Genomic DNA, 19,097 nt, shown 5'->3' on the forward strand with positions numbered 1-19,097 from the left:
CAAGAAAAACAATCCCCAGATCAGCCAAGAGATATTCAATGCCAATTGTCCATGAGCATCTCACCTTGGCCTTGTCTGAAATCTGGCCTTCTAAAGAGTGAGTCTGTAATCAAAGACGGGATAGGGAGATGGCAATAGATCAGAGCATACCAATTTTTCAGATAAACCCAATAATGTTGCCCCAAGGACTTTCTTTTATTTTTACTTGTCATGCTTTTCCTTGCCACCCACAGTCTATACGTCAATTTCTTCTGCTCTCTGGGCTTTCAACTAACTTATCCTTATCCCTCACTTGGCTGGCACCTTATGCCAAAGTTAATCTTATTAGTATCTGTGGGTCTCAAAGTAGAGAAGGAAAAATAGCCCAGGAGTGATTGCATATAATTATTTTCTGGTATTCAGTTTTAGTCTCTCATGTCTGACAGGTAGGACAGGAGAAAATGCTCTTTGGGTCTTCCGAAATCTTCTACCATCGATCTTCTAGATAATTTCCTTTCTTATCTCTTTCTTTTTCCCTTCACCTTGAGCAACTGTGGCATGTTTCTTTGTAGAAGTTCAGTAATTGGAAAACTGGTTTACAAATCTGGTAGCTTTTCTTCCCTTAAGAAACTTTTTTCTTATCACATATAAAACAAAAAGAAGGGAAGGGCAAGAAAATTATATGTGCATTTTAGTTAGTGAGATTTAGCACATGAAAATTCCCAATTATGACCTTTCAGGAAGAACTTGAAGCACACACAGATCTGATCTTTGGGATACTACAGGGCTGACTGGTTGGTTTTTTTATTTTGGAGTTTTGTGGTTTTTTAGTTTAACGGATTTTTCTTTAAGATATAAAAGTACTTGAATTTAAACTTCCTGAGTATCAACTACAGAAATCACTCCATGATAAACAAAAAAGAGATAATAATAAAAACTACAATAATAATATTGAGGACAACTCATATTTATCACACATAATCTTTCCTGGCTTTCCAAATATTGGTATTGGGCGGGCGTTGGTGGTATAGTGGTTAGCATAGCTGCCTTCCAAATATTGGTATTATAGGCATGTGCCATCACATTCAGCTCTTTGTTATTGAATGCAATGTATGGCTTCCAGTTACATCTTATGGGTCAAAACAAGTCACATGGCCAAGCCTTGTGTCAGTGGTGTGTGAAGGAACATTCACCACGGTATAGAAGGCTTGAGCAAATAGAACAATCTTCTAAATCTACTTCCTCTAAGCCTCTAAGCTTTTTTTTTTTTTAATGATTGTTTTTCCTGATTATCAAACTAATACCTGTTTGTTTGTTTGTTTTTGTTTTTTTGCTCAAGGCTAGCACTCTACCACTTGAATGACAGCACCACTACTGGCATTTTTGAGTAGTTTATTGGAGATAAGAGTCTCTCTGTCATTCCTTCCCAGGCTGGCTTGGAACAGCAATTCTCAGATCTCAGTCTCCTGAGTAGCTAGGATTATAAGTATGAGCTACAAGTACTTGGCTTGTTCATTATTTTAAAAAGTGTTCACAGGGGCTGGGAAGATGGCTCAGTGGTAGAGCACTTGCCTTGCATGCTCGAGGCCCTGGGTTCGATTCCAAAGCCGGAAGTGGCGCTGTGGCTCAAGTGGTAGAGTGCTAGCCTTGAGCTGAAGATCTGAGGGACAGCACCCAGGCCCAGAGTTCAGGCCCCACGACCAGACCCAAAAATAAATAAATAAATAAATAAAAATAAAAAATAATAAGAAAAAAAAGCGTTCACAATGACAGAAATGTACTAAGGCAAAATTCAGTCCATCTTCTACCTTCTCAGATACCTATTGGTCACATTCTCACTATTTCCTTCCAGTTTCTTTTTGAGGAATGTTTTCTTCTTTACATAATTTAGATCATGTGGTAGGTGTTCATTAAGCACTTTCCTGGCACTTTACTTCTAAGTCTTAATTCAAGCATCATAGCAAGCTGCCAGGAAGGGAGAGAGTCTTCACTTAACAGATGACAATAACAAAAGTCTTTCTATTTAGCATTAATTATGTCTAAGATTGGATGTAAAATTTTGATGGGTTAAATAAATTGATCAAGGTCACATAGGTAAGTAATACGAATTTGAATTCAAATCCTGGTCTCTGTGACTTTGAAGTTGGTTCTTTCTCCTCTGCTGCCTGAAACTCTACATTACAACCTTTTTTCTCTGGGCTGAGGCATTACTGAGGAATTTATGCATTTATCTTTTTAAGTCCACTTGTAATCATGAATCAGTAGGAAAAATATCAGAATTATATATCTATATAATGTTTCTTTATATGTATATTTAGTAAGATGTTCACTAAGCATTCTCCAACTTACAATGGTTCAACTTAATTTTTTTTTTTTTACTTTATGATGGTATGAAAGTGATGTACAGGGCGGAGAATGTGTCTTTGTGGTAGAGTGCTTGCCTAGCATGCATGAAGCCCTGGGTTCGATTCCCCAGTACCACATAAACAGAAAAGGCTACAAATGGAACTGTGGCTCAAGTGGTAGAGTGATAACCTTGAGCAACTCAGTGCCTAGGCCCTGAGTTCAAGCCCCAGGACTGGCAAAAAAAAAAAAAAGATACACATTCAACAGAACAGAAACAAGCTCTGAATTTGGATCATTTCCCAGGTTAGAATTAGGTCATATGTTATTCTCTAGAGAAACTGAACAGTGTCATAGTGACCCACAGCTCCTTTGATAGCCACTTGACCACCAAGATAAAGAGTAACACTCTGAAGAGTTGTGAAGCTATGTCATCTACAGTTATGTTGGACAATATCTGGCATGCTGACATCCTCCTACTTCAAGCAACTGTGTCTCTCTGTTTCCCTGAGATCTTTTGCCAGTGTTATAAACATTTGATTCAATACCTCTAGAACATTCTCAGCCAATAAGGGATGGAAATCTGTGAGCAAATCTCAGGGGTTCATTAGAGAGAGAAATCTGTTGTGTTCCATCTGATACCTTAGACCCTACTTACCATAGAGCTAAGTCACTGATTAATCCTGTTGTCTCCCATTACTCCCCATCCCCCTGCCACTAATTCTTTCTTTTTTTTTTTCTGACAGTTTTCCGTCATGGGGCCTGGACTCTGGGCCTAGGTGCTGTCCCTCAGCTCTTCAGCTCAAGGCTAGCGCTCTACCATTTGAGCCACAGTGCCACTTAGGGCTTTTTGTGCTTATGTGGTGCTGAGGAATCGAACCCAGGGCCTCATGAATGCAAGGCAAGCACTCTTCCACTGAGTCATCTTCCCAGCCCCCACACTAGTTCTAAAGGACTCCTTCCCAAATCATGTACCTGCATCAAAAATCCCATTTTGAGATCCTTTCCCAAAGTTTAGCAGACGGCAGCAGAGTTTCCCATCTCTTCCCCCTCGGATTAGAACCTGTGAACCCACGACTCTGGGTGACTTGACTTCTATAATATGAACCTGAAAACTTGAGACAACAGAACCACTGGAGGCTAGGACTTAAAGACAGGCTCTTGATGCTATGGATAGCTTGAGATCCAGCCTCTTTGGACGTCAGCTTCAGTTTTAACCTTGGCCTGTGACTTGCACCTTGAGCTTTTAGTGTGTGTTAAGTTGCATTTCTGTCCCTTGTCATCAAGAATCCTGATGAAATGATGTTTCTTATGCGTTTGCTTATTTTTCTCCCGTGCTATTATACAAACGGAGATTGTAATCACAAAACTAGCAATAGAATTCTAAGAGAAAAAAAGTTTGAAAATATTTCTTACAGTGTCACCTTGGACAATCCCTGTGGGAGCACAGTCCATGTTTTGTTTTAGTATCAGTGGAAGCAGACCTTCAGGAAACAATGAAAGCACTGAACCATGCATCCTCACAGGCAAGCACCCTCCCCAAATGTGCTCACAGCACTGAATGATGGAGGCTCTTTCCTTTGTTGTCTCTACCAATCACGCAGGCCCTTAGAGTGGTTTGGATGTAGCTTCTCATTTGGCCCCAAAGCTGTGCCCAGGTTAATGACCTGGAAAAACATGCCATCATCCATATAATCTGCACATACCGCAGCGAACCCTAAATCAGGCGTTTCTACCCAGGAGGAAGTGTTCACAAATCCTGCACATTTCGACAGTGTTTGCATTATTTCTCAAAACCATTTAATTAAATCCTGTGTAAACAGATGGGCTCATTTGTTTGGTTCTAATAGTTGTAAAATGTGGATATTATGCATACTGACAATTATAAATATTTGTATTTTCCCAAGTAATATTCTTTCCATTAAAAAATTCCTTTATGCTGAAGAGGAAATTTGTTTATTCTCTATGGAAACATATCACGACTCTTTGTTCTCCTGGCTTTTTAATAGCAGAGGTGTTCATGGATTGCTGGGTACCACTGAGAAGAGAAATGGAAAGAAGCCACCCTCTGCTCAGAGCTTGGCTGTATCTTCATATACAGCTACAGGGCATTGTTTTGGAACAGACTTATCTTTTTTTAAGCTAGTTCAGGTGAGAGGGATCAAATTCCCAAAACTGTGCTATTTCCTTAAGCAGTAATTTCCTGTGTAGGAATCTTCACTAAGAATCAAAATTAAGAGATGCTAGCAAAGATCTTACAGAAAGATATGCAGAATGCAGTAGTGATTTTTAAATATAAGAAATAATCCAAAGTTAAGCTGTGGTATATTACCAGGAAAAGCTACTCAGCAATTAAAAATGTAGAGCTGGAGGTATAACTCAGTGGTAGAGTACTCACCTAGAGTAAGTTTGATGTCCAGCACCAGAAGGAAGAAACTGATCATGTAGATTTCATGCAGTGAGACAGAGTTACATGAGCCTATTGTATAAATGATAAGAAATATATTACAAAAGGTGATGGATGACATGATTTTAATTTTATTTTTTAAAAGAAAGCTATGTCTCAGAGTAATGTCCAATAGGCCTCAACAGATTGTCACACTAGAGCGTTAGCAACCATTGGTAGACATCTTGCTGTCTTGTCTCTTAGGGGTGAAGGGGAGCCATATCTCTATACATGTGAAGGTACATCAAAATGTTAATCAAATGGGGTTTTTTTGAGAAGATGGAAAAAATACCTTTATGGTTTTCTTCAAATTTCCCTAAACTTTCTTTATCAAACATATGTTACCTTTATAATCAGAAGAAAATAAGATTAAAGAATGAAAGCTTAAAAATATGTATCTATTTATAAATATTATCTGATATGATCAGATACTGATTTGATTTTTATGGGGGAATATTTTGTCCACAAAGCAAAACAGTGAGTGAAATAAGAAATAGACATGCTTAATATTCCTCAGGTATCAACTGTAGTATCTAGGCCAAGTCAAGTTTTTCATGCAGTTTTGGAAAGCCACACCTAGTTCATAAGCCACAATAAGTTTTCTTTTCATTGCTGTTTTTGTTTTCTTTTCTTTTTGTTTTGATTGTTCATTTATCTGTAAGGGGGCACAGAAATGGAGGGACAATGGGTGAACAAATGCAGCAGTGGTACTCACTAGACTGTTGAAAATGAATTGTACAACTGTAGGTTGGGGACAAGAGGGAAAAACTGGGAAAGAGCAAGGGAAGGGGTGATATTGTCCAAAAAGAAATGTATTTGTTACCTGACTTTTGTAACTGTAACACTTCTGTACATCACTTGTATGACAAAATAAAAATTTTTTAAAAATGTATCTAACATTTTCCTAATTTGGGGATGGGCAGGAAAATAACAAAATGCTGAAAAGGATACAGGTTGACCCACTGTAACAATGAAATATACAAGACACTATGTTGAAAATGAACTTCGGGAGAGGGAGAGAGGAATTGGAGAGGTGGGGAGGAAAGGGATGGTAGGGGAAAAACAAAGGAGGCAATAACAATGCTTGATAGGATTACAGTTACATAAGTAACTATACAGTATCTTTACAATAAAAATATATACAAAAATATGTATCTAAGAATATAGTTTAATGAAGTGACATATAAGATGGCATATAAGAAACTCAGGGGCTGGGATGTGGCTCAATGGCTAAGTGCTTGCCCAGCAAGTGCAATGTCCTTGGTTCTATCCCCAGTACAAAAAAGAAAGAGACAAAAAAATACAGTTAAAAATAACTGAGAAACTAAGAAGTTACATATTTTTTTAGAGTGAAATCTTAGCAATATTACAAGAATTATCAATTAAGTTATACTCAATATATTAGAAAGTTATAAGCTTCCAGTTGACACGTAACCCCTCTTAGGAGGATAATGTCTCCCATTTTGGGGTTTGGAAACTTGGAGCAGATGGATAAGCTCAGAAAAGTTAAAATTGGATTGTTAAGTTATTACAACAAATATATACAATGCATAAAAAGCAGGGCTACCCAAAATAAATAAAAATGCTAAGAAAAAAGAAGAGAAGAAGCAGATGGAAATGTGGTGTTTATAAGGAAAAAATGAATGTGGCCAATATGGAAAATTAGAAAATATTAGTTTAGTGTAATTTTAATATAAAAGGTAGTTTAGAGTACAATTAAAGAATGGGACAGAGGGAAAGTGGCAACCTTGTATTTTCCCAAGACTCCAAGACTGTGTCCTCTGATGGACTTCATTATACCTTAGTTCCACTCCAGCAGAGCCAGGTGATAGAAACACCAGGGCTTGAGCCAAATGTTTGTAGATGAGATCTTTAATTAGCTGAATTCATTTTTTCTGAACTCTCCTCAGAGAAGACAGTAAAATAGATTTAAGGTTAACACTTCTTAATGAAAGTAGCCTGTTTCATGAATATTCTCATCCATCAAGGCAGTAGATTCTACTGCTGAATTTTTCTTTTAAAAAGATTTTATACATCCCTTTTTACATAAATTATAGATATGATAAGATTATAACCATTATTTTTGGCTTGGCTCTTCATCTGCCTCTCTACTCTGCTCAGTGCCTTCCTTGCCTTCCAAAAATCTTTATTTCCACCTAAAACATGGATTTCCATATTCTACTGGAACACACACACACACAAATTAAATTATTATTTTGCAAAAAAAGAGAGAGACTATAGTCCGCACACTTCTATGCATCTAACTTTTCTTGATACTTCATGAAAATCTGTCCAATGTTCATACACGCCTAATTCATTCTAACAGACACAAGACATCCCACCTTATGGATATACTAGTATTCTAATGTGAATATTCCTTTCCTCTTTTTCCCCTGGGCTTTCACTTCATCATCAAGATAATAATAAAGTTTAGAGCTCTGTAGTTTGGTGTGGCTATGGTTTGTTTCCTTGAAATATCCTCTAAGAGTAGGAGGATAATAGAGTTGATTTCTTTAGAGATGACACTAGACTTTGTTTCTAATATGCCAAGTGACCTGAGTGTTCTTGGTTGGTCCCTGGATTCTGTGTTCTCTGTGGGAAAGCAGGCATCTGGTACTCCAGATGACCTTGAGTTCTTCTGGAATCCAAGGTCTTGTGTTTTAATGCAGTGATATGGTAATTTTCACTACTGCTGACTCAGAACCAAGAGTCTTGCCTGTCTAAGTCTCAGGATTTGGGACCTGTATTTGATACACAGGTGAGTTATTTAGCGAAACTATTGATTTCCAAGTATGGCCTCCATTTTGAGATGTTCTGGTGAAGGAGCATACTCAAACCCTGCTCCTCATGCCTCAATCTGTTTGTGTCTCCCTGATACCTGGGGGGTATAGGAGATCTGGATGGTGAAGCTGATCACAAAGCTCTGATTCTTCTGTCATCTACATTTAGGTTTACCTTGAAAGCAAGAGAAAGTGCCCCAAGACTCACAGCACCTTCTGTATCCCAGCCCCTTTCCCAGATGTTTTCCTAATTTTCCTTTAATAAAGGTAAATATTTGACTACTGAATGTGCAAGCCACAGATCAAGAAGAAAATGGTGCACAGTGACTACTCTGTAAGGGCCCTGTTTTTGTGCTTGTTTATCCATATCACAGTCCGTGGACTATAGAGAGAGAACTGCTGTATTTGTTAAATCTCCGGGCTTTAAACAACTAGACTGCATAATAGCCAGAGCTTGCCTGAAAGCATACCAAGTAGCCACCTTCATTGTAGGCACTACACATGCATGTTCTAATTTAAACTTCCAGCCCCCCTTGAGGTAAATTAATTCTTCTTATCCTCATTTAACAGACTGGCAATTTTCTCCAAGGTCACAGAACCAAGAGGTGGTGCAGTTTTGTCTGCAGAATCCACACCATTTTCAGGGAACAACACTGCTATGGAACTGGTCAGAAGGAAAGAAGTGGGGTTAAAAAAAATGCATGCCTTCTCCACTATCAGCAATGTTGCCTGAAACTCACACCAACTCTTCCATCCATCATCTGTAGAAGTTGTGGGTATTAATACTCCTGTATCAAAATCACCTAGACACACTCATATCATCTTTCCCATAGGTGAACTGGAATCAACATAGGCAGACTTGGGCTAAATGCTAGCCATGCTGACTGATAGCAAATTTCTTCACCTTTCTACAGAATTAAATTGTAGTGGCAGCCCTTTATTACATGCTGCCCTGCGGACCAGAGAAGGCTGGTGCCACAAGCATCTAGTTAATAGGAAAGTAGGGGCTTGCTGCTCACTGTATACCTTTTATTTTCTCTCCTTCCTCCTTCCTCAAGGCTCTGAAAGCTGCCCTCTTGGCCCTTTCCTGCCTGGGTTCCAGTTGACTTAGTACAAACACTGCCATCAGAGCAGTTACCTGATGGCTTCCACCGCCACTCCCCCCCCCTCCCTGTAGGCTACTCCATACAGCTGGATGGACATGTTTTTCACAAATAGCTATTTATTTGCTTATCTGCAAGGAAAGGGAGGGGGGACGAAGTGATCGAGGACAAAATCAATTACTATTTTTCATCTTTGACAAAGTAATTAAGACCGTAGTGACTGGCTAATTCCGACCGAATGGCTGCGCAGTGATGGATGCAGATTTACAGCCTCCTTGCCGCAGTGTGTGGGGAAGGATTATCACTCCAAGCAGGCGGTGGCAGGGGGCAGGGGAGGGCGAGCAGAGGCCCTGGTGATGGGGAGCCCTTTCTTCTCCCGCCTCTGTCTCCTCTCGTCTCTCTCTCCCCTTTCTCTCCCTCTCTCCCCTCCCTCCATGTCTCCTCTCCTCTGCCCCCTCTCCAGCAGATTCACCCTCTGCGCTTTAGCAGAGCAGGTACACAACTGGATGCCCAGAGCTTGACCCCCAGCCTCCCCCTATGCCCTTTCCCGCCCTGATACCCAAATCATCTAGCCAAGCAGGGCCGAATCACTTCACTCTGGTTGGCTTCAGAGCAACTCCACTAGGCCTCTAGGCTCAAAACTCTGCCTCCACTCTCCAAGCAGCCCCTCCTTTCTAGAATCTTGCGGCTGAAAGTGGGGGCGAGGCGGAGAGGCTGAGCAACGCCTCCACCAAGGCCTCTGCAGCCTTTCCAGCACGTCACCGCCACTGCAGAGCCTGACGTGTGTGCGCTGGGCCCCACGCAAGTGCTGAGAGGGCCAGCTGGTGACAAGTCAGGACTGAGCAGAGAGGGAGCAGCAGAGCATAGGGAGTCACTCAGGCCCAGGGCCACCAGGGCCATAGCTACTGCGGGAGGCAGGTGGGAGGCGCAGCTCCCTTCCTCCAGTCCTGGCCCTGGGAGACACGTTCCATTCCCATTGCGTATGCTTGGGGCAAATACAAATTTGGAGACTAGCCAGAATCTTTTGGTGTCGTGACTAGCCCTCATAGAAGCCGGCCCAGGGCCAGTAGAGAGAGGCCTACACCAAATCAGGGGAGAGTTTCAGGGCTGCATTATGCCAGGCCTATTCTCTATAAGTTTCACGTCTGGCTCCCAGTGGCAAATTGGAATCTGTTTCTAGGATCTATTTCGGAAGAAGAGTCCCTCAGCCTTCCCCTGCCCCTCCACACTGACACCAAGGTTCTTGGAGGGGGGGTGGGAGGTCTCAGCTCCTATCTCAGCGAGATTCTCCCTTACCTGACTCTTTCTCTTCTCGCCCAGCCTCTCCACAGGCCCCCTGCCCCAGCCCCACTTCATTACTGGACCTTACCATTTTCTCCCTGTTTCCCTTGGAGCTAGCCTCAAAGAAAGGGTAGCTGCCCCCCCCCCCCAAGAGCTAGTTGGGAGGTGCTCAGGACCTTCTCCAGAGTTAAAAGAGACTTTCTGTTGCCTGAGTTTACCCAGCTTTAACATTAGGATAGTTTCTCAAAGGTTGTTGCAAGGTTAAATGCAATATTTTCACGCCATGATCTTGCCAGCCCGACGCTTCCCGTATTGAGCTCTCAAAGAAAGGTTAGCTCGACAAACTACAGCAAAACCAACCTGAAACGGAAAGCAAGGTCTCTTGAGGGAACCTACATCCCATTCCCCCCTAAATAGTGCAGACCTTGGGTCCCCAGCTGGCCTGCCCTTTAAGGGGCCCGGCGGGGGAACCGGCTCTGCAACACCACTAACGCATCTGGGGGGAGAGGGAGGGAACGGGGAAGAGGCATCCGCAGTGCCCCCGGCTCCCGCTGCAATCTGCCGCCACAGCCTGCGCCCTGCAGCCTCTGGGCATTGTCTCCCTGCCGGGTGGAGACTGCCCAACCAAGTATGACCACCGACCACCGCGCCCGACCCAGAGGCAATGGGGCCGGCTGAGGGCAGCAGGGAAGGGGCAAAATGATTTCTGTCGCTTCTCAGCCCCAGGCCAGGGGGGTTTCTGAGCCCGACTAGTGATGAAGGAGAGAAGAATTTTACCGCAAATTCTTCTTTTCTCCAAACTGCATGGTGTGTGTGTGTGTGTGTGTGTGTGTGTGTGTGTGTGTGTGTGTGTGTCTGTGTGTGTGTGTGAAGGTGTTATGATTGTAATCATACTTTATGCCACCTTTAACCCTGACTGCAGTACGGCTAAACGTGACTTTCCACATGGCCAGAACTGTGTCCTGGTTCGCAGAGGTCTTGATTTGGGGGTTAGGACCCTGAAGTTTTAAAATCAGACCTGGCTCTGGTGCACTTTTACTAAAAGGGCTATGCATAAACAATGGGATGCCTTTGAAAGTAGCTTGAGAATAGTAAGTCGGTGTTGAAGATTGTTGGACTCTTATTTCTCTAGAATGTGTTCAGAAAAGCTCCACCACCACCAACAGCTGCCCCAATACAAGAGAACAGCCCATTAGATGCAGCAGTATCGTGGGGTGGTGGTGGTGGTGGTGGTAGCTTTAACAGTGATAAAACATAGGAATTGAAATACTAATCTCATTTTTTCCCCTTAAATGAAAACCCGGGATCCTCTGAGTGTGGTTGTCTGTGAAAATCTGAAGTGGCACACCGGCCACAGGGCCACAAGTCCACACCAGCCACTGGGGAGCTCTGGGGTGACTGGTAGACATAGGCTCCATTCCTTTCTCACATCGTGTTTTGGAATCTTCGGCAGATTCCGGGAGTCATCAACGGAATTTGGTGGAAGAGACGGGATAGTGATTCATGCCCCCCCCTTCCATTCCCACCTCCACAGCCCAATCCACTTGGTTGACGACTACTGCATCTTGCCTTGAGCGCAGCGAGACGTGTCCCTCCCATGTTTCCCTTAATTAGGAGGAGGCGAACTTTTGTCGTCCCCTCCCACCGGCTTTGGTTTAGTAATCAGACCCACATGAGTCACGCCAAACACGCAGCCACCTCCTGCGACAACTGGCTAGCATAGTCTAGGCTGTTGTCCCTTTAAAATTCGAATCCAAAGGGGTAATGATTTATCAAACTTGTATTATCAAGAAGATGTCAACCGAAGGGCACCTTGCTTTGCACTGACGCAAACCCGGCCTTTCCCAAGGAGATATAGAAAGAGCCTCTCCTGCCGGTGGCCCAACCCAGTCTTGTCTGTAGCAGGTACCACTCTTCAGTTCAATCTGTTGCCTGGGTCCGACATGGTGAGTGTTCGCTTTTGTTCTTTTGGGGAATGAGGGAACAGCTTCATTTCGGATATTTCTTTTAGAAGTGTCAGTACATTGGATGAGATGCAAAGGAAAGGCAAGTTTTGAAACTGTAGGTATGCTAGTTGTATTATTATTACTATTAGCATCACTTGAGATCAGAAAAGGGTTTTCTAGGCAGAGTGGAGCGGTCTCTAGCCTGAAACGGAATTCTAGAGCACTGTCCTTGGTGCTGAAAATCCCGAGCCCGGTACACAGGCGAGTCCATTCTCAATAACCTAGAGGTTATTGAGAAGGCTGGCCGGAGGCACTTAGATTTGGCACAAATTACGGAACTCTGATCTATGCAGAGGGCTAGATGAGAGGTGTGTGGTTGAAGCGAAGCGAATCTAATTATCCTAGCGGTTATAATAATTATTGGTGCAAATGTATAGGAAGCCTTGGTAGATAACAGGAACTGAGAAAGGGGATTGAAAAACCCATTGCCGGTAATTCTTTTCATCTGACATTCAATTGGAGAAGGCAAGTGAAAATGATTTTGAAGGTTTTTTTTTCCTCCTCAGAAATAAGGAAATAATAGATACTAAATTCTCGGGAAAAGGGAGCGGGGGAACAAAATTTCTTTACATGATCCTTTCACATTTCTGGAAGTGAATGTAGGTTGTTGCATACAGTAAAAACCTGAATGACTGCTTTGCTACTTTGCGTCTTAATTCTGGTTTTCTTCTGTAGTTTGTTTGGCATTTTGATTGTGATCCTGATCCTTACCTATGCTACCTGGTGGGCGGGAGGGTTTGCAGCATTGGGACCGCTGAAGCCTTTGCCAGAGCATCAGCTTTGTGGTCTCAGCTTGTCTATGGCAGGGGGGGGGGGAAGGCAATGTGCATTGTTGAATGACAAAGGAAATGGGGCGGAAAATTAAAGAATCTTCCTACAATGGTGATGGGGATGCGGACACCCCACAGTCGTGATTTGAAATCCAAAGAGGGTGGGGAGCTCATGGCTGTAGGGCTATTCTTACCGTCTCCCTCCATCAAAAAACAACAACAAAAAACCCACAAAAACTGCCTCTTAGTTCGTCTTCTGTGAGTGAGAAAATAGCCGTTTCATGACATCTGGTTATTGACAAGACCGGCAAATTGAGACTACTGATTGCAGTGCCGAAAGAAAATATATATATATATATATATATATATCCAGATTTCCTCTGATCCCTTGAGTATTGTGTCTGGAGCTGAGTTCCGAACTTCTCCCTAGGTAGAAGTGTTTTCCCCAGCTACCGATCGTGACTTTTTTTTTCTTGCATGAACTTGACGTTGTATTTGCAGGATTGCAGTGCTTCGAAGGAAATGAATACACCACCAGCCAACAACCTGGAGGCGGCGGCGCCGGGCCATCGGGATAACCCGTGCGCGCCCCAGACCAGCCCGGAGCAAGAGCTTTCTGCGGCGACCGCCGCCGCGCCGCCGCCGCCACGTGTGCCCAGGTCCGCTTCCACCGGAGCCCAAACTTTCCAGCCCTCGGATGCGCGAGCCTGCGAGGTAGACCGGCCAGGAGTGGGGTTTTGCAAACTCAGTGGCCAGCGGGAGCCGGCGGCCTCGGCGGCCCTCCGGGACTTAAGCGCAGGGCACGGCGGCGCGCAGGCCAACCTCCCTTCCGGGGGCGCGGGGCCTGGCAACGCGCTGCATTGTAAGATCCCAGCTCTACGCGGCCCGGAGGGGGATGCGAATGTGAGTGTGGGCAAGGGCACGCTGGAACACAACAATACCCCGGCCGTGGGCTGGGTGAACATGAGCCAGAGCACCGTGGTGCTGGGCACCGATGGAATCGCGTCGGTGCTTCCAGGCAGCGTGGCTACCTCGGCCACACAGGTAAGCTGGCCCGCAGGCCCGCCCTGCCTCCTCCCTCTCCAGCCGCGAGGCCAGGCGAGCCGAGCAGTGGCGGGTGCACGTGTGCTGATGGGGAGACGGGTTGGCAGCGCCCGGGGGGGGGGGGATGGATGCTGGGGACGCAGCTTTGGGGGCTTTGGAAGCTCGCACTGCGCTGGGGTTCAGGGTGAGAGGGCTGCAGTGGCCCAGCCGGGGGTGGGCTGGTAGGGGGGGGAAGAGGAAGATCCGGGGACGGGGGTGGGGGGGGGCACGAACTGCCCCTTCCCAGCCTGGCTGGTAGTTATTGGCAATCAGGATGTAGATCCTCTCAGTAGTTGAAGCCAATAGATTCTAACCCTTTAAGCAGACCATTATGATTCTGCCTCCTTCTAAAATAATACAAAAAAAATTAAAAAGAAAATCGTACAAAAGAAGCACAGAAAAGCCCACATGTGTGGCCGAGGTGGATAATAATTTCTATTCTCTAGCTTTTACACCAGATGCTACCCTGTATCACCTGTGACCTCCAGGAGAGGCAGTTTCACCTGAAGCTACTGAAACTCAAGCCTCTGGGCCTGTTACCTGGGTCCGTTAGCAACCAGGTTATCTAATTTTGCCAACATAAGTTTTTGGGAGGAGAATTTCCCACCCTTATTGTGGACCTTTTCAGTTGTGGAAGCCTCTGCCGGCCTCCACCACCCCCCACTTGGAAGCATATAAAAGTAAAGTCCAGTCTCTTCCCATTAGGGTTAGGGATACAAGCAAATCTCCCTCTTTCTCTCCAGCCTCCTTCCTCCCTTCTTTGATTGCTTCTTTTTTCTGTCCTGCTTCACCACTCTAGCTCTTTCTTTTCCATATCCGGATTTATTTTTTCCTGTCTTCTCTCCCCTGGGCTCTGGGGCTAGGCAGTTGTGCAGTGTGTGAAGGTGGGAGTGCAGTGGGGCATGGAGCAGACTAGAATTTGTGAAATGCAGGGGTTCATTCCTTAACTTCCGCACTGCGGCACAGGAGCTGGAACTCCCACCCTTTCAGCTCAGAAAGGATTGAAGGGTGGGGTTAAGAATGGAGATGGTCGGTAGAGGGAAGGAATGTAGGGAGGATGTTAGAGATATGCACATTCTTTAGAGTACTTTTTTTTCCAGGCCCTTTCCTGTTTCTGTTTGTGGCTTTCTGACACTCACCTAGGTCTTCTCCCCTTTCCAACGCCACTTCTCTAGAGGGCTGCTGTTTAGCCTTCTTCTTGGCCAGTCATATAGGGTTGAGGCATTCAAAGTTGTTAGTCTGAGTTGGAGGGTGACTAAAAGGGTGGAAGTGGTGCTGGGGCCTTAGATGCTTAGAGCCCAGGTTTCTTGATGACTTTCTGAGTTCATCCAGGTGCCCCTGAGTCCCTCAGCTGTTTCTGCTTAGTAGTGAGGCATTCCAGAACCAGAGGCTGCGTCCAGAAAGCACCTTAGGGTGAGCTTGGAGAAGTGAGCTCCAAAGATTCACAGACTGCTGGAATCCAGCATGCTTTTTTTTGGGGGGGGGGAGAAATGACAGTTATTTTAAGCCCCTTATTTTACCCATGAGAACACGGCAGTTCAGAAAGGGTAAATGGCTTGCCTGAGGTTAATCTATTTGACTAGTAGTAAAGATGGCACTCAGAGTGTCCAATGTCCTGTCTCTTACCACATCCACCTTCTCTCTGTTCTCTCTCTGTTTCACCTCCAAGTCTCCATTTTGCTCATTTCTCTTGCACTAGGGTTGCAGGATGCTTCCTTTAAATTAGCAGACCAGGCAGGTTCTCCTCTGATAGAGAAATGAGGCAGGGGCTCTGGCAGGCTTTAAGAAGCACCAAGGCTCCTTTTCAGCTTTTGTATGCACTTCAGAGGAAGAAAGTGCTGAAAAAAGGGGTGCAAGTGAGGATTTTTTATGTGGGGAACTCTGTTAAGAATCTGCTTGCTGGGAAGTCTAGGCATGACTTGGGAGCCTGCTTGTCAAATGAACTCTTGATGAGGGTTGGGTATGGAGTGACATGCTTGCAATCAAGGTACAAGTTCATGATTTGGGGAGAGAGCTGCTTGCTGGTGTGCTCTGATGGTAGGGTTTGGGGAAGAGGAATTTAGGAGATTTTTACATCAAAATCGAGTCCTGCTTGCTGACTCCCCGATTCAGGGTTGAGGGATAAGGCCCCTGCTTATAGGTGCATCTTTTTATTTTTTAATAGAATTGGGATCCTGCCTGCCGATGCATCCTTTGTTGAAAAGTGGGGGTCTTGCTTGCTGGGAAGGACCCTCCCTTGGGGGTGGGGAGGGATGGAATGTGGCCTGCTTGCTGGACCTAGCCAGGTCTGTTATCCAACAATGTGCTTTTCCGCCCCCAGGAGGACGAGCAAGGGGATGAGAATAAGGCCCGAGGGAACTGGTCCAGCAAACTGGACTTCATCCTGTCCATGGTGGGGTATGCAGTAGGGCTGGGCAATGTCTGGAGGTTTCCCTACCTGGCCTTCCAGAACGGGGGAGGTATGGCTTTTCAGCTCTTTCCGCCTGCGGCTCGGGCGGTGGGGTGGGTATTGGAGGGTTGGGAGTCGGGTAGGACCCAAAGCCCCACAGTAGCACGGGAGAGGAGGTGCCTTGGGGCAGCTTCCTGGCACACTAGCTCCATCTCTGTAGGATTGAGTGGAAAACTGGAGGACAGGAGAGAACTAAATTGGTTGGCACTAGGTCCGGGAGGCTTTTATCTGGAGATGGGGTTAAGAGGAGGCATAAGACTCCCCTCCCCACAACAATCCTCCACTGGTTTACTTTGGGGAGTTGGGTCCTGAACCAAGTAGACAATGACAGAAGGTCGTTGGACTCAAGTACTCAGGAAATGGGGCACACTCGCCCACTCTATACAGCCACTGGTCACCTGGTCTTGAAGCCCCAATTAAGAATATTCTAGGTTATAATTTGGGAATATGATTCTACAAAGGAGACTCTAAGAATGGACACTCATTCCGCGGAATGCGAGACAGACCAGCCAGGGGGAGGAGGGAGAGGGGATGCGGGTGTAGGAATTCTCCCAGGCTTCTCAGAAGCACCCTTTCCCAACACACCCTTCCTGGGAGAAAGCAGGACACATTTTCGTTTTAGTAAACTCATTGAACAAATGCCAATTTTCCTTCCATTTGTCCTAACTGGGTAAAAAGAAAAAAGACGCTGATTTTGAACGAAGGAAACTGTTTCAAAGACGGGGAGGATGCCCGTAGGGGTGCATCAACCACAGAATGCATTGTAGCTCTTTTGTATGCATTGAAAAGGGGCACAAGGCAGTCCAGGGCCCCTTGGCTTGTGTGCCATGGGGTCCCCTTCCCCCAAGTTCATCAGTCATCTTTGGGAGTAAGTATTCACACCTCAATCTCCCTTCCACATTTCAAAGGCATCAAAGAGACAAGAAACAAGTCACTTCGCCCTTAGTTTATTTCCCTCTTTCGCTTAGGCTGAATTTGGAGCAGGGGGAGGAATGGATGCTGTACCAGGGGATGGTGACAATGGGAAAATAGATGACCCCCTTCCATTCAAAATTAGAACACTCTGACAAATACTCATTATGGACTAAAGAGCTTTTGCAACCAGTGGTGCTTTGGAAACAAAATGATGTGCTGGCCACACAGATTTCGGCACTCCAGCTAGGTTTCCGTCCTGTTTTGCACAGAGCTCTCAGGACAGAGTGCTGGGAGTGGGTGAAAGTGCTCTTGTCGGGGAGGGAAAGGAAAACCCGACCAGCCCCAAGGGGAGGAGGAGGGCGATCCTGTCCAGTGAGCTTGGCCCTAGAAAGTGCCTGTGCTTTGATCGCTGCTGTCACTCAAAGTTCAGGACTAGCAAGCTCTGAGCACCTCCCCCAGCCTGAGGCAGCTTTGTGAGCACTGCAGTACCAGACCCCTCTCCTGCCCCTCCTGCCAGCCCTGAGGGTGGTGTGGAAAGCTCAGCCCTTCCTACTACCTAGGAGCAGAACAGTTTCACTGTAAAGGGTGGGCCACAGCTTTCTTCCCTGAAGCACAGTGTTCTTTGACCCTGACCCATCTCTTCCAAATGTTAGCATTGTCCCCAAATCAGATAAGCTGAAGAATCTTTGAATGGAAGAGCCCTAGAGAAGTCTCCAACCCTGAGAAGGCTTACCTGGTACCTCAATCCTAGTGGTAGAGTGACTCCGGTGTCTATGGGTATAGCAAGCCTGATTGTGGTTGGCAGAAAGTATACAGATGACTTGGGTTGCTGTAGAAGAGAGTCCCATAGTGTAGCCTAGCAGATTTTAAAAAGGTCCTTGGAGGGCCTATGTTCTGATGAGATTTCACCAGTAATGGGCCAAAGGCATGGCTTTGGTGAATCCTGGAAGGGCTCAATTTGGGGAAATTGAAATGCTATAAGAAATAAAAACCTACCAGCACATAAGCCTCCGGCATCCTGTCTGGTGGGAAATTGAAATAACAAAAACCAAAACGTGTTTCCATTCATACTTCTTGAAGCAAGACTCCAAATCAGCACACCAATAGCATCAGAAAAGGAGGTAAATTGTCCTTAAGAGTATAGAGGAGGAGCCTACCCCCTCCCCCAGCTCAGAGGGTTAAAGTGGGCCAGAAACCTGCCTTTGCCTCCCTAGACCTCACTTTCTATTCTTCCTCCCCCAGGTGCTTTCCTCATCCCTTACCTGATGATGCTGGCACTGGCTGGATTGCCTATCTTCTTCTTAGAGGTTTCACTGGGTCAATTTGCCAGTCAGGGGCCAGTGTCTGTGTGGAAGGCCATCCCAGCTCTCCAAGGTGAGTCCACATTGTCTTTCAGCTTCCTCTGCCCCTGGCCAGGAGATCTGCTTTTGAGATCCGTAGACCTCACTTCCCCTTCCCTTTCTTTGGTCCTTCTAAAGAACTGGCCAAAATCATGGCTGTCATTCTTAGGTTCCTGGTAGAAGGTCTCAAAATCCCTGGTAAACCTACAGTCTACTTCATATTAGCACATCCATCGAAACAGAGTCCAGACCTACGTTCCCACCCCTGTGACTGGCTGAGAGATTTCCAGAGCCCAAAGGCTCTGAATGACGATCTGGATTTTCTGCTTTTGCAGGCTGTGGCATTGCAATGCTGATCATCTCTGTCCTGATAGCCATATACTACAATGTGATTATTTGCTACACACTTTTCTACTTGTTTGCCTCCTTTGTGTCTGTGCTACCCTGGGGCTCCTGCAACAACCCTTGGAACACGCCAGAATGTAAAGATAAAACCAAACTTTTACTAGGTAAGTTTAGCTATGTCTTGAATGTGACTGTTGTGAGTCATTCACGAGGATTATTCTAGCACTTACTATGCATGTCGGGCTCTATACTTAAGT

The 19,097-nt window shown here is 45.3% G+C and overlaps 1 protein-coding gene across 1 annotated transcript in view; it reads left to right on the forward strand.

Moving 5' to 3' along the window:
• Positions 1-11,610: 11,610 nt before the first annotated feature.
• The window catches only part of Slc6a5 (solute carrier family 6 (neurotransmitter transporter), member 5), a 52,377-nt gene continuing 44,890 nt past the window's right edge, over positions 11,611-19,097 (forward strand). The window contains exons 1-5 of the mRNA XM_013019570.1: positions 11,611-11,878; positions 13,210-13,752; positions 16,112-16,250; positions 18,398-18,529; positions 18,831-19,004. Coding sequence (XP_012875024.1) covers positions 11,876-11,878; positions 13,210-13,752; positions 16,112-16,250; positions 18,398-18,529; positions 18,831-19,004 — 991 coding nt within the window. The 5' untranslated portion in view covers positions 11,611-11,875. The remainder of the gene's footprint in view (positions 11,879-13,209; positions 13,753-16,111; positions 16,251-18,397; positions 18,530-18,830; positions 19,005-19,097) is intronic.

Source organism: Dipodomys ordii, unplaced genomic scaffold (genome assembly GCF_000151885.1).
Source record: "Dipodomys ordii isolate 6190 unplaced genomic scaffold, Dord_2.0 Scaffold46, whole genome shotgun sequence".
In the NCBI taxonomy this organism is placed as follows: Eukaryota; Metazoa; Chordata; class Mammalia; order Rodentia; family Heteromyidae; genus Dipodomys; species Dipodomys ordii.